Source organism: Chelonia mydas, chromosome 3, assembly GCF_015237465.2.
Source record: "Chelonia mydas isolate rCheMyd1 chromosome 3, rCheMyd1.pri.v2, whole genome shotgun sequence".
NCBI classification, from domain to species: domain Eukaryota; kingdom Metazoa; phylum Chordata; order Testudines; family Cheloniidae; genus Chelonia; species Chelonia mydas.
Genome location: NC_057851.1, coordinates 135,749,601 through 135,765,712, shown reverse-complemented (window position 1 = coordinate 135,765,712; position 16,112 = coordinate 135,749,601). Strand labels below are relative to the sequence as shown.

The 16,112-nt window shown below is 41.9% G+C and overlaps 1 protein-coding gene across 17 annotated transcripts in view; it reads left to right on the top strand.

The window, feature by feature from the left end:
• The window catches only part of AKT3 (AKT serine/threonine kinase 3), a 261,533-nt gene that overhangs the window by 180,906 nt on the left and 64,515 nt on the right, over nt 1-16,112 (top strand). For all 17 annotated transcript variants that reach the window (XM_043543356.1, XM_043543358.1, XM_043543354.1 and 14 more), the window contains 2 exons: nt 11,515-11,637; nt 12,594-12,722. In XM_043543356.1, the coding sequence (XP_043399291.1) occupies nt 11,515-11,637; nt 12,594-12,722 (252 nt within the window). The remainder of the gene's footprint in view (nt 1-11,514; nt 11,638-12,593; nt 12,723-16,112) is intronic.

The following is a 16,112-nucleotide window of genomic DNA, read 5'->3' as shown; positions in this document are numbered from 1 at the left end:
AACAAACATTACTTATTTCCTGAGGTGCAGAATATAGCTTGAGAGAGCATAAAAATTAAAATATCAAATAATTCCACATTCTTTTTTCAGTGATTAGTCATATGCACATTGTACTGATGGTGCATATGCGCCCCTCAGCCCTTTTGAGCTGTGCTGAGGGCATATAAAGGTGAAGTGCACTGGCTGCATGTAACGGGGCAGGATTCACCATCGCTGTGCCTCTTGCTGGCTATCCTGGGAATTAGCATTCATTTCGTCACTCTTGCCTACACTTCTAGGACCCACGTTGCTCCCCAGGCCGCGGCATCCTCTTCTGGACACAGCCCTCCGATTCTCTCCCCGCTTCTGGGGGACCCGACAGCCCTCAGTCCAGCCACTTGCCTCGGTGGCAAACTGCAGTCTCTGGTCTAGCCACTTGCCTCAGTGGCAAACTGCAGTCCATGCACTGGCCGCTCCCCTTGGTGGCAAGTGGGAGGGGTGGAAGGGGGACCCAGGTCTGTCCGCTAATTCGGGTCCCAGCCCAGGGACCCCATAGCTGGCAGCCACATATTGCTCCTCCTCCTGCTTCACCATCTGTTTCCTTGGGCCACTTCCCTGCAGCTCGAGCATCTTCTCTGCCCTGGAATCAAGGCCTCAGTCTGGCAGCCGGCAGGCTGGGGCTCCCTCTTCCTCCCCTGACTCTGCCCAGCCCTGCTGTGTCCGTGGGGCTCTCTCTCTCAACCCTCCTACAAGGCTGTCAGTCCTCCTCCATTGGCCTCTGGGGAGAGACTGCTCCTCTTTTGCTCAGCAGCCCTTTTTATATTGGCCAGCCTGGCCCTGATTGGCTTCTCTACTAAGCCTTCTCCCTATTGGCTGCCTCAGTAAGCCCTGTCCTAATTGGCTGGGTTCTGCACAGCTTTCCCAAGGCTGCTTTAACCCTTCTTCTGCCTGTGTGGGGCAGCCGCCCCACCGCACAGCCATTCAGTGTCTCTGCCTAAAGGGTTGGAGACGGAGCCCTGACTGTCTGAGAGACTGCCAGCCTTTCTATATTAGTTCTTAGCTTTAATGGTTTTATAGTTTAGTTAGTCAATATATATATATAGACATAGTTATCTGACTGTTGTAATTGTTAGTGTCTTAAATTTTTACTTGTTACTGGTATGGTGTCATCTGGTTCTCCTGGATTCAAGCACTGCTCCTCATGCTAGAGATTCACACTTTCCCAGCAAATATGCAGTTTGTAAGTCCTTCAGTTCTTGTGCCAGGAAGGACAGAGAGAGAGAGAGAGGTTTGCATTCAGGTCTTCCTGATGACTGAGTCCATGAGACCCACTTCTCAACTGGGCTTGTTAGGACCCAACCCCTCCCACCCATAAAGGGACCTTTGGAGCCCAAGAGAGCGAGTGTAGGGTCTCTGCCTTAAAGAGCCCTGGTGGTGGCAGCTCAGACCACAATTATAAAGACGGCATCCTCCTCTGATACACTGCAAAGGACCAGGAGCCCCATAGGTAGGTCACTTACCTAGGCTTCCTTTTAGAGGAATACCTCCCTGTGGCACCAAAAATCCTCCAATACTGCTTGGCTTAGAATGGTTCCCACTGAATTTCACTCTCATGCCAATTCCAACCGAATAGCACCGAAGTGCCTGGCACCAAATCCACTCCTTTGGGAAAGACCTCTGCCTAACCCTGATGCCATCTGTCTCTGTGGCCCCAGTGCCAATCCTCCTGGCACTGGAGCCAAGTCAACCAGGGCTGCACACTAAAGTTCCTTCCTTGACCATGGGAGACATTGTCTTGTCACCCCAAGAAAATTTGGTTCAGCCCCTCTGTTCATACTGCCTCATCTTACAGCACCATGGAGCCGCAGATACATCTGAAATTGCAGTCTTCCTTGGTGTCAACTTTAGCAATACTGGGGCACTCACTCTATGCACAGGTGTGGCACTGTCAGTCCCTAACACATCAAGGAACACAGCTTGGCCCCTGGAGCTCAGCATCTTTTAGAGTTGGAGAGTGAGGAAGATCCATACCAATAGTATCTTTACTCAACGTCATATAGAGAGTCCAGCACTCTTCACAAGAGAGCTACAGGAAGCCTCAAAACCATGACTCATGGTTCCCTGCCCCCTGGTCTCCAGGCTGTTATCTGCCAATGCCCCATGGTCCTGCTGGGGGTCCTGGTGTGCTCAGAGCAACTTTAGCCAGAGGCAACAAACAGCACTGCTAGAAGGTTATTTCACACACAATATTGGATCTACAGACCTCCTAACCACCCCTCCTGGCTCTGCTCCAATCACAGGTAGTGGAGGAAGAAATGAAAGAATAGGCCTAGAGGGCAACCTCCCAGTCTGGGCAACTCCATCCTCCCTGTCCCCGATGATGCTGTAATGCCACAAATCCACCCAGAGTTGGATGATTGCAAGGGTTTCCAAGACCTATTACAAAGGGTGACTGGGGCCCTCCAAATCCCTATTGACGAGGTACAGGAGCAGACACACAAGTTAGTGAACATACTCTAGGCCTCAGAGTGGTAAAAATAGCCCTCTCCCTGTCAACAAGGCTATTATAGACCCTGCCAATACTCTGTGGCAGATGTCTGTTTCAGCATCCCCTATCTTTTGTAGGCCATATTGTAAATACCATGTGCCTCCTAAGGTGTGGAATTCTTTTACATACATCTTGTTCCATCCTCCCTTGTAGTTACAGTGGCAAATGAAACGGTAAAACAATTCAGGCCCACACCAAAGGAGAAAGAGAGACTGATTTATGTGTTTGAAAAGCTTTACTCCTCGGCAAGCCTACAGTTCCATGTGTCCAATTACCAGACCATATTGGCCAGGTATGAGTTCCACATATGTTAGAGACTGTTTCCCTTTGTAGTAACCTGCCAAATGAAAGTCCTGCGGAATTTATATTGCTAGTCAACGAGGGCCAGCTAGTATCCAGGACAAGTCTGCAAACAGCACGTGATGTGGTGAATAGACTGCCACATCTATGGCAATGGCAGTCATTATGCGACAGGCATCTTGGCTTCTGGGGCTGAGGTTCCCCAGAGAAGTCCAAACAAAAGTGGAGGATCTGTCCTTTGAAGGGCTGAATTATTCAGTTCCAAGATGGATGGGGCACTCTATATGTTGAAGGACTCACAAGCCACCTCACTTTCCGTCAGAGTGTACACACCAGCTCCTAAGAGAAGATATATCAAACAGCCTTATACTTCACAGAGACAACTGTGCCATCCTTCTATCACCAAAGGACATTGGGACCACCCAGGAAACATCAGTGCTTCCAGAGGAGGAAACCACCCACTGCTTTCTCTCACACCTACCAAGCCTCAGAGTCCTAGAAATACTCGATTTGATGTGATGGTCGAGACATGTCTCGTGTGTGACTCCTGATGTTTCAGTCCTTCCCTTCAGAAATCATGTAGCTCACTCCAGGCACCCTTGGTCCCTTATCACTACAAACCAAAGGGCCATGGAGACACTAACACATGGGCACTCCACCAGATTTCGATGGTTACTACACCCAACTCCCATTCCCCATCCCTTTTCATGGACCCTTCTTAAGAGAATCTTTTACATCAAGAGATACTCATGCTCCTCTCTCTCGGAGTGATAGACTACGTAATGCAGGGGGAAAGGATTTTACAGCAACTATTTCCTTATTCTAAAGAAAAAGGAATCCATCTTTGATCCTTGAATCCTCAACACGTTCACAAGTTGAAGTTCAGGGTGGTCACCGTCATATCAATGATCCTGACACTGGACTCCGGAGACTGGTTTGCTTCTCTCGACCTTTTGGGATGTATCCTTTCACATCGCCATCATTATGCCTCACAAGAAGTACTTAAGGTTTACAGCGGGCCAGGACCACTATCAGTATTGAGTGTTGTCCTTTGCACTCTTCATGATACCAAGTGTATTTACAAAGTTGCTATCAGTCATGGCAACTTTTCTGAGAAGATGCAACATCAACATGTATCCTTACCTGGACAATTGGCTCATATGGGGGAAATCTCAGCAGGCCTCTGAAGCCTTCCGCACCGTAGTCTTTCAGATTTTAGGGCTAAAAGTCAACAAACAGAAATCAACATTAACTCAGGGTCAGAGGATTGAATTCATTGGTCCAATCCTAGACTCCTCCACATCCAGGACCTATCTACCTCAGGACAGAGTCAAGAACCTGTCTGCCCTAATTCTCCAATGGGAGGGAAACCCATGTACCAATGTAAGGTTATATCTCCACACTTCTTGGACACATGGCCTTTTACATTTTTGTTACACTGCATGCCAGACTTTACTTCCACTGCGTGCTTGTTTGGTTCAAGCTGGTTTACACATCCTCCAAACATCAGCTGGGTATGCCTTGTGTTATCCCACGCTGGGTTCTGTCTTCACCAACATGGTGGGGAAAAAACCCAATGAATGCCTGCAGAGGTGTCCCCTTCTGGGTGTTGCTGTCATCCAATACCATGAACACCGACACATCATTGTTAAGATTGGATACCCACTTGGACAAATTAAAGATACAGGGTCTATGGTCCCCAAGGGAGAACAGAATACACATCAGTTTCTTATAGCTCAGAGCTGTAGGGAAGGCCTACCCTAATAGAAGGGCAGTCACTGCAAATCATGTCTGACAACATGACCACCAAGTTTTATGTCAACAAAGAGGATGGAGCCAGGTCTCTCCCATTCTGCCAGGAATTGGTGCATGAAACATTGGCTATCCCTGGTGGCAGTACACTTACCTAGACAGCATAACACTTTTGTGGACAACCCCAGCAGACACTTCCTCACAAATTATAAGTGGGAGATTAAAGACAAGATACTGGAGGACATCTTTATGGACTGGGGAAATCTGAAGATGGACCTCTTCATCACTCACTATAACAAGAAGTGTCCAAGCTTTTGCTCGAGAGGTAGAATGAGCCCAGCATCCACAGTCAACATGTTCCTGATAACATGATCAAGAGACCTGTTATATGCTTATTCCCTAACTCTTCTGATTCTCAGAGTGCTCTGCAAACTCAAATAGGACTCGGCCAAGCTAATCCTCATAGTTCCAATGTGGTCCAGACAATTTTGATTCAGAGGTCTGCTGAATCTATCAGTATCCCAACCCAAAACGTTATCTACTCCTAGGTCTCCTAGTTTAAGTAAGTAGGTGAGTACATGAGGGATCAAAGAATGTTTTGGTACCATTGATTTTTGATGACACCAGTGGGAAAACCTTGTCCATTTTTCCAGGTAGGTTTGCCTTGTTCATTCTTTTCTGGTGCTTATTAGAATTTCTGTAATTGGAGAGGAGCAGGCCTGCTCTATCAACAACACACATTCAGATGCCATGCTGTAAGACAGAGGTGGGCAAACTACGGCCCACGGGCCCGTCCTGCCTGGTCCTTGAGCTCCCGGCCAGGGAGGCTAGCCCCCAGCCCCTCTCCTGCTGTCCCCCCTCTCCTGTAGTTACGCCGCTGCACCGGCAGTGTGACTTGCGCCCGTCCACCTCCCAGTCTTTCCAATAAGCCAGTCCTGCCGCTCTGAGTGGCATGGTAAGGGGGCAGGGAGTGGGGGGGTGGGGTTGGGGGGCTTGGATAAGGGGCAGGAGGTCCCGGGGGACAGTCAGGGGATGGGGAGCAGGGGACAGTTGGATAGGCGTGGGAGTCCTGGGGGGGCTGTCAGGGGGGCGGGGGTGTGAATAGGGGGCAGGGCAGTCAGGGGAAAGGGAGCATGGGGGGTTGGAAAGGGCGTGGGGTCCAGGGGAGTGGTTAGGGGCAGGGGTGTGGGTAGGGGTCAGGGCAGTCAGGGGACAGGGAGCAGGAGGCGGTTGGATAAGGGCCAGAGGATCCCGGGGGGGGGCAGTCAGGGGACAGGGAGTAGGGGGAGGGGTTGGATAGGTGTGGGAGTCCCAGGGGGCCTGTCAGGGGCTGGGGTGTGGATAGGGGTCGGGGGAATCCGGGGACAGGGAGCGGGGAGGGGGAGGGGTTGGATAAGGCGTGGGGTCCGGGGGGGGGCGGTTAGGAGCGGGGGGTCCTGGGAGCGGGCAGTCAGGGGACAAGGAGCAGGGGGCTAGGATGGGTCAGAGGTTCTGAGGGGGCAGTCAGGGGACAAGGGGCTAGGCTGTTTGGGGAGGCACAGGCTTCTCTGCCTGGCCCTCCGTACAGTTTTGCAACCCCGATGTAAGTTTGCCCACCCCTGCTGTAAGAGGTAGGGATGCTAGGCTGAGGTGCAGGTGTGGGAACTCAAAGGTGATGCAGACAAGTAAAAACAAGGTGGGTAGCCTAGGGAAATTTGGAAAGGGGGAATAGAAAGAAAACCTTCCTAGAAATCATTGAAAGAAAAGTGGACGTAAAACGCCTTAAAATTATAATGAAGGATTTTTATTTATTTCAAGTGTGGCTTATTTCTGTTTTTGTGTAGTACTGTGGTGAGGCTACCTACTTGAAATGATGTTCTGAACTGTGCATTTATACCTAGTGGGTTAGTTGATCACGTGATTTTCAAAATTAATTATGATCTGTAATGTACATAGTTTAAGAATGTTTTAATTTAAAAATTAAAAGTAAATTGGCTAGATCCTTGGCTAGGTACAGAGATGCTGAGAACTCCTAGCAGGATAGAGGACAAAGTTGGCTTTACGATGGCTGGTCCAGTTCCAGGCATAATTTAGAACAGCCTCAAAGGTGATCTAAGTTATACCTTGGGGACCATTCTTGCAGCCCAAAATAGGAACATCCTTGTCCCACTCCCCTTCTTCTGGGATCTTCCCTTATACTGGGGCAGGGAAGAGGGTGAACCTCTATACTGGCTTTTTGCCATCTGGAGGTTCCCTTTAGGTAGGCTCATCTAGTTATCTATTGCTTTCCACTGCTGGAGTGGACCTGCGTATCAGGCCCAATTAATTTAAATTTTATATTTCCACTAATACCGTTCAGAGTGTGCAGAAATACTTATTAATGCTCCCTCCAAATGCCTCGCATTGTGTCTCCCTGTGCACTTGAGGGTATAATAATCAGCACTGTTACACAGGTTATTGTTTCTCATTGCTTGATTAGCCATCTTCAGAATACTTGTTCTGTTGTATTTTAATTTTATGATAATGATAGAAATTGAGACTTGTATTAAATATACTGTGAAACTTTTTAGCTGTATTCAAAATACTACTTAAACTTTTCACAACATATGGAGAAGCAATGAATGAAGATAATATTTCATTGTAGTAAGTCATCTCAGATCACAGCATATGGATGTATTTTTGACAATATTTAAGAACGTCATGATCTTCATTTGCCAAACTTAAAGTGCCACCAAGAGCTGGATGGACACAGCATATTTTTTCTTTGACTATTTGCTCAAATTTTTTAATAAAAATTTGACTGTTCTTGTACAGGGTGTGTGTGTGTGTGTGTGTATGTGTGTGTGTATGTATGTATGTTTGTGTGTGTGTGTATATATATATATATATATATATTGGCTTTACATTTTTGTCATTCTAGTAAATGAGTTTACTATAGGAATGTTACCTACATTTTCAATTTTTAAATGTATTTGCAGAATGTTTGCAGCACATTAACATATTTGCAGTGGAAATTCAGTTCTTAGCTATGTTCATCTCTTCTGGGCACAGAAACATACATTTGTTTCCAAGATTATGTAAATGATCAAAATCGTCCATATTTTGAATATTTGTAACAGAGTGCTTAGGGACAAGGTACAAACCAAGAACTATCTGCAGAAGTCATTCAGAGGTTAATAAATTAATCTGATAAAAATCACCGTTCCCTCACAGACAATCACAAAGAGGAAGATGTGAAGTTAGGCAAATTATTCATTTTGAATTGTCTACCCATCTAGCCTTATGGAAGAAGGAAGAATGTGGGGACAAGTACTCGGCTAGAAGGCCTGCCCTATTTTTTTGGTCAGATGAATTGATCTATTTCAATTAGGTTATAACAAAGAGTCATTTTAAAGGATTTTCAAGAAAATCTGCAAGTCAGTTACTGAATAAGTGTTTAGTTTAAGGTACTTGTTTCCAAAAGATTGGTTGTTTCTCTTGTATCTTATTTATATTATAAATTATTATACAATTAACTGTGCTTTTGGAAGGAAAAAGGAGATGTAAGCCTGAATTTTAACATTATTTAGATGAAAATCTTGTATTCCTGAATTGACTAGCGAGGGGTAAGAAAGGCAAACTTGACAATAGTTAGGCTGCTGGTGTGCTGAGACCACTGCTTACCTTGCTGAACAATATAGTCTCATTGTTCCTTTTTAGTCCCCCATCTGTTTTGTATCCATCTATTGTTTCTTGTCTTATACATAGATTGTAAACTCTTTGGGGCAGGGACTGTGTTTTTGTTTTTTGTTCAGCACCTGTCACAGTGGGGTCCTGGTTTACATCTGGGGCTCCTAGGCGCTACAGTTGTACAAATAAATAATGACACTAGGTAGGGGCACAATACTTTTTTTTTTACTGGTAGACCAGGTGGTTGACACTTGTTGCCAGACCTGCTGGCCACTTAACTTTTTCTGAGGCCTTCTTTTAAGGGTGTGGGTCAATGGCAAACAGTGATTTTAACTACAAGCTTCTATTGCTTAAAGTGTAGTTGATAGCTAATAAGACTTGATTTAATCATGAAGGAGGATGTCAGACCTTGCATGTATTTCTGAAGCCTGTCTGAGTGATCCTTTATTGACTCAACTGTGTCTGGTTGGATATTTGATCCTTTGTGAGTCTAGAAAGTACCAGAGAGAAGGTATCACTGGTCTTTTTCTATCTAACCTCAGGTGAAGGAGATTCTTAAAGATGGATTCACTTAATGTGTCTACCTTGTGCGTCCTTGGATAAAGTGAATATGGGACCTTTTGGTACAGATTAGGCTGCTAGTTGTTAGAACTGCTACCTGAGTGCACTGAGCTCTTGTCAGACCTGATATTGGAATTAGCTTCACTCGGGATCTCATGTCTTCTGTGGCAACGAGGGGCCTATTGCAAGTAGTTTCTAGCCCTATTAATTTGGCCTTGCTATCTTGGATGTGATATTTTGAATGAGAATTACAATAAGGGACTTAAAAAAAAATCAAACCAAACTCTAAATAATCAAAAGCTTTGTCAAGGTAGATTATCAACTCCTGCTGGCTCAAATCCGTACCTTTTCTATTTTCAGTGCTTTGTTATCTGCTCTGACATTGCTGAACCCCTGAGGTTCAAGAATGTTCTGAGGAGTTTTACTGCTAAGCTACTGGGACAGTCTGAAGATGGAAAATTTGTAGCTCTCTTGTATACAGTCATTCATATGGGGGCAACCAGACATCTCCTTCTCTTTCACCATTCTTCCAGATGTCAGAGGAGAAGGCTACATAGTTTTTATGGAGTATATATTTGTTAAATTTGAAAAATGTCTAGTTACTAGCTTTATAAAGCAAAATAAATAAAATCAAGTTATTTTATATTACTTTGAGCATTTAATTTTTTTTTAAGATGAATGATTCTTGGTTTCCATTTCTGTGAAACAAGAAGAGCACGACTAAGACATAATACTTACGTGTATCTCGCTTTTATATTTTAACATTATTTGAGAAAATTTCAGTTTTACCATGCATTTGGTGAACACTGCATGGAAACCTTTGATAAACAATTCTGTTTAGAAACTATTCTAATACTGTATAAATTGTATTTTATTTTTCCTCCCTTGTTTTATAATATTAGGGACATTGTATGAAAACAGTCTCTGTTCCTTAGCTCATAAATTCTTTGTTTACTCCGTATCTGATATGCCAGTATTATCAGTTTCTAATATTTTCCCCACTGCCAGTAATTGTGATGTCATAGAAGGAGATTGCTATGTGAGGCAGGAAATAAGCAGCAGGAGCATATTAGATACTTAGGAAACAAAGTTTCAGTGTTCATGAAAAAATATATAATTTTTTTTACAGAATGGTGGAGGTTACACAGAAAATGAGATAATGCTTGTGATCCAAAATTGTATCTAACTCTGTTTTCTAAATTTTGCATGAGGCACCTGGACCAACAAATATAGACTGCTATACTGTCTTAATATATATGTTTTTTCAGGTTGCAACTAAAAAATAAAAACGATGTTAAAATATAATTGCAGGGAAGTTGTTGACCAAAATATTTGTATTGATGCTTAATGTATAATTTATATTTTGAAGTGTCTACAAGCTTGAAATAACTGCAAAAAACATTTAAAAAGTAATTTAATTTTCATATCCAACACTGTATTAATGTTTAGTATTTCAAACTTTGTTTAGCTACCTTTTGGTAATATGTAAGTTAAATCTATTATTATGCGTTTCTTTTATGTTTAACCTATGTTTTGGAATTATTTCTTCTCTTTTTTAGCACTGCATGAAAACACTATATAGTTTTACTGTAGATTTTCTTGTCCAGTACATGGTTTGCAAACAGCGAAGGTTTCCATATTTTTAGGACTGCTATTCATTATTCCTTGTTAGTATTTTTAATATAATTTGTGGGGAGAAAAGAGGGTGCCCATGTATACCAAGTCACATGAGCTGTTTTATATAGAATAGCAAACTAGTCTGTAGATGGAAACTAATGGATTTTGAAGATTGGTTGTGTTTAAAGAATCTGTCCACATCTCTAAAGTAGAAAAGGGGTATATCTAGTGAATGGAATGAATAGTCATATTCTGCAGTTTAACTCTGCTATAAGTTTTTTCTTTTGGGCGGGAGCGGGAGTTGGAGTTATTTTATTATTTTGTACTAGTTCGTAAGAGGCTTATTCAGCTACAGAACTTCAGATTCATGCTACACTTTTTCTTTGTGTTTTATAATGTGTATCATTTAATGACTAATTTTTTTCACTAAATACTTTCAGTTTAAGAAATGTCTACAGAGTAAAATTTTAATTATGAAGTGCTGAAAGGGGGACAGAAGAAGAGTATCAAATCGAGTAAATGTATAGTTTGTGTACCAAAATTATACCACAAATATATAGGTTTGGTTTTACAAAAATACCAGATAGTTGTTTTATGGTTTGTAAAATACTGTAATATGTTATGGTTGCATAATGTCATACTTCACTTGTTTGGTGACTATCCAGCTAAGGACTAGACATTTTCTCAGTTCAGAGGTAGGTCAGGCAATTAACAGGAAGAAAAATCTTACAGTAATATCCGTGTTCAGGTGTCTAAATGATATGTCTCAACAGCTAAAAATAAAATTTGGGAGGAGGAGGTAGAGGGAAAAGTACAGGATGATGCTGTTGCATACTTCTTTCCTCTGGTAACGGAAGGTTAAATGGGTAGCAAGCAGAATGCCTTAAACAAGATTGGTATATTGATTAAAATGCTGATTTAACAGCTCGCTTTCCCCCCTTGGAAACCTGGAAAAGATAAGCCAGCTGCTGTCTAAGAGTGCTGGGTGTCCACTGAGAGTACACTATCTATCATCACAATATGGTGATGAGAGGTGTTTTATGTTTGTGTTAATTTCCCCCACTAAATCAGTAATTATTACAATCCTGTCCCTGCTGTTTACCCTGCAGCTGTTTTTCCATTTGTCGAGAGAGCGGGTGTTCTCTGAGGACCGCACACGCTTCTATGGTGCAGAAATTGTCTCTGCTTTGGACTATCTGCATTCTGGGAAGATTGTGTACCGTGATCTCAAGGTAAAAAAAACAACAACACAAGTAATCAGATTTTTGTTTTTGCAAAGACTATTGGGACAAACTCAAAGTAATTATAAAGTTACACAGTTTTGAGAAAAGCAGAGTTAGTGTGGGGGGGGGGGGGGAGGGGAAGGTTGTGTTTAGTTAAAATGCTACACATTAGACCACAAGGACTAGAAACATTATTCAAAAAGAAAGCTAAAATTCTAATGCACCATTCTTATGTAGTTGTGGAATCACAGAATACATGGGGCCCTGATTACTATCTCCTTGGAGAATGCTAGAGATTCATTATTTGATGTGAAGTCAGGTAGTTCACAAGTGTTGAATCAGCATTTTCATAAACACATTTTCTGCTGAGAAAATTTAAGGTTTCCTATTCAGAAAAGTAGTTCAGAACAATGTTTTGCTTGTTTGCAGTATATATATGTTGAATTATTTTTAATGTCCAAACAAATTCTATGCACACAGAAAAAGCTTTTGGAGAACTAGTGTTAGTCATTATTCTGGGATAATTCCCAGTAAGAATTGTACCAGTTTTCATTCTGGTTCCTTAAATATTTGAAGATAGAATGTAAGTAAAATGTAGCAATTGAAGGTCACTTCCATGAGCCTGAGTTGCAGGTAACGCACAGATAGAGGAAAGCTATAAAATTTTGCCAAACAAGCAATTCTCTGATGATTGCAATAGGTCCTCCAGAAATTATGCGAGTCTTGGAAATTTTTAGAAAGTGTTTTTTGCTTTTATTCTGTGGGAAAGAAGTATATTGAGCAAACTCTTATGGTGTCTATTGATAGAACCTACAATCACTCTCTTGATGGCACCGTAGTAAACTATAGTGCAATTTGTTACCTAGCAGATATAGCTTAGTTATGTTTTTTTCGTTGACATGTAGTATATTAGCCTGTTAAGAAATACTTAAGATCTAATTGTGTGTGCTTTTTCTAATATGCAGTTAGAAAATCTAATGTTGGATAAAGATGGCCACATAAAAATTACAGATTTTGGACTTTGCAAAGAAGGAATCACAGATGCAGCTACTATGAAAACATTCTGTGGTACACCAGAATACCTAGCTCCTGAGGTATGATTTAGAATACTTTTTTCTGTACAATATAAACTGTTTTATCTTTCATTTAATTGCAGTGTATATTATTTGGGTGATCAAAACTGTTTTGAAGAATGGACAATATGTTGGATTATTGTTACTATTACTGTATTATTTCTGTTGGGAAACTTTTATCTACCAATAATCATATTTTCAAATTTATGAAATGTTGTGTGTTTATAAATATAGCTAAATCATCTGAAATATAATAAAAGTCCAGTATCATCTACAATAGAATAATTGAAATAATCCTTTCTTTATTACATGTATAGTGGTCACACCTAAAATTTTCTTCTGTTTTGAGAAACATTACTAGTTTCTGCAGTATTCCCCATTTTAGGTATATAGAATATTGCTAATTTTTCATTCCTAGGTACATTTGCAGGGAAACCAGGCTTTTGTTTCTTAGGAGCCTAGCTGCTTTCACTGCTTAATCTTCACCAGATGATGATTATGGTATCACAGAAGAAGGATTGACTTCAATTGAAAAATGTGTAGTAGGATCCTACTGTGTGAAAATTGTGTAGTAGGATTAAGAATACAGACCTTTTTATGTTTCTGAGGAAAGAACAAAAGAAAAAAATGTTCTTTCTTTCCACATTCTGGCATGGCTAAAACAGAGCTCTGATTCTTTCCAGGGGTACCCCGGATTGTGAGGCACCTCGCAACCATGTGCCCTTAGTGTGAGGAAGTCTTGTCTGTGCTTGCTGTGGATCAACTCCTTGACTCCACTAGCCTCTGGCAGCACAAGCCCTACCTTCCAGGTTTCAGGAGGCCCTGCTCACTTTGTACTGGTTAATGGTAGGCACACACCAACCCCCAAGTCCTCTGAGCATCCCTCTTGAGCGCCCAACCCCTGTTCCACTGAACACATACAGAACTTTCAGATTTGCTACTCCCAAAGGAATAGTACATACCAGCTTATTAATTTTAACTCAGGATCACCACTCCACTTAATGCACAGTACTTAGATACACTTATTCTTGTTTTCACTATAAATATATTATGAAAGACCAGAGATTCAAATGATAGAGAGAACATTGGAAACAAATTGTTACATAGAAAACAAAATTATAATACTCTTTCTAAAGCTTAAATTTTACTCCCAAGGACATTCCTGGTCTCATACAAGATAGCTTACCCTAAGTCCTTTTCCCAACATTTTCAACCAAGATGGCTGAGATCTCCCTTTTATGAGATCTAACCTGCTGGCAGCCTGTCTTTACAGACTGAAGGATACCAGAGCATCTCTTTGCACTCCCAGATATTGCAGACCAGAACTTTGATCTTCACCTGAAAACAGGGCTGTCCTCCCTGTCTGCTGTTCACCTCTTCCTTTTAATTTCCTTATGAAGTCTCAGCAAGCAAGCTCTTCATTAGCATTTGACTTAGTATGCTGATAGACTTCTATTGGAAAACACACAATATACAGTGGTCTAGACCAGGGAGATAAGTGTCTCTCATCTCCTGTTTGTAGAATTTTGTCTCAAGGCACGCTGCTCTTGAGTGACCTGTCTTTTCAACTACAAGGCCTAGAGAATATAATTTTCAGCATGTGTATATAACGCCTCACATATTGTGGTTACATACCTCTCACAGTGATTATGATGCAGTGTGCCACAGGTTTTCTTTAGAGACCTTGCTTGACATTTGTGGTGAACCCAGGACACCCTGTATCCTTATGTACACCTGTGCCCTCTGCCAGCTGGTATCAAGAGGTCTTTGGGTCACAAGAATGTTATCAGTTTTCCACAGACCATCAGTTGTTTACAAAAGGCAATTAGGTGTAAAACACATACTTCAAGAATTTACCTCTGTGAGATAACATACTGCATAGCATAGACCCTGCAACTTTGAAAAGCAGGTAGGCTCCTTGATGGTTTCACTTGTTAAAGACCAAAGAGCTGACAAGACCTTTCATTCTGCATTTTCTGATAGGATGTCCAGGAGACTGGACCATTTGGGCAGGAAATTGTACTTTTCAGCTGTTTTGGCTATTTGCATAACTAATTATTAAGTGGTGGTGGCTGAATAGGATTACATCTATAGGATAAGATGTCTGTGATTGATATGTTGCCAGTGACTAACAAATATTGAAGGCTCTGGTTCAGAAAGGTCTGGACTTAACAAGGCATTCCCTTGAGGCTAAGTCGGCAGTCTTGATATGACAATCTGTTGCATCTGCAATTACAATTAAAGGGATATACTCCTGGCTGCTAAATTCTGGCTTCACCCAGGAGATGAGGGATGAAGTACCTGACTTTTTCCTTTTGTGGACCCCAATCTTTTTAGACAGAAGGCCATGATCGATACCATGTTGCAACTTCATTGGTGCTCATGAAGTCTCTCCATAGTTGCACATCATGACAGGTTGGTTTTTCAAGTTTATCTTAACAAGAAGGTAGACAGTAGAACTGTGTAGAACTCTGCATGAGAGTGCCCTAGAATTGGATGAATGCTTGCCCTAAATCACAGTGAGAGTCCTTGTATATAAAAATTAGCAAAACCACTTCAGAACAATTCTATCCACTGCTGGTAGGAACCACAGAAAGCTCAATACTACCTCATGCCCAGCAGTGTTGAAGGTACCAGTCATCTTAACAAAATCAGCATGAGGTGCATTGTCTTCATCCATAGATAAGAAGAAATCCGTATCAGAGCCCCCACTGGTGTCTGTCTCATAACCTGTTTTAAAATGAGACTGACTGAGATCAAGGAAATCTGAAGACTGCAGATAGCAAACCTATTTGACCACTCAAACAGAAGGAGGGAGACTGTGTAACTGGCAAAGTTTATGTCGTTATTTGTTGAATAGAGGCCTTACCATTGTCTCTTTGAGGACACCAGACACCAAACATTCAGCCAAAGAATCTGGCAGATTTTTTTTTTTTTTAAACCACCAACAGGCAAATTATCTCCGTTAGCCTTTACCAGCCAAGAGGGACATGGCCCCGTCACAGGTAGTGACTCAAAGTGTTTTAAACACTTCCAGAACTTTAAGTGTCAATGATCAAAATTCAATGAAAGAAACTGTTCTGTTTGTTCCTTCAAGACATTGCCCTATACCCGGGGATGCAGACATCTCTGTCCAAATCAGAGTAATTTTATCAACAAAGTGAACAGCAAATTCCTCACAGAAAGAAAAACTCTGCCCTGTTTTCAAATGGAGGCAGCTTGGATTGATCAGGGTATTGATCATCCAGAACGGTTATTCAGTGTGCAAATGCAGTATGATGGACAGAATGAAACTTTTCTTCCTTTTCTGTACAGCTATGTTACACATTTTTTTTAAAAAATCGTGATTTTTGCAAACAGTTGAACTTGAATCTGAACATCTGCTAGTGGTACTCTAGTAATCTTTCCTCT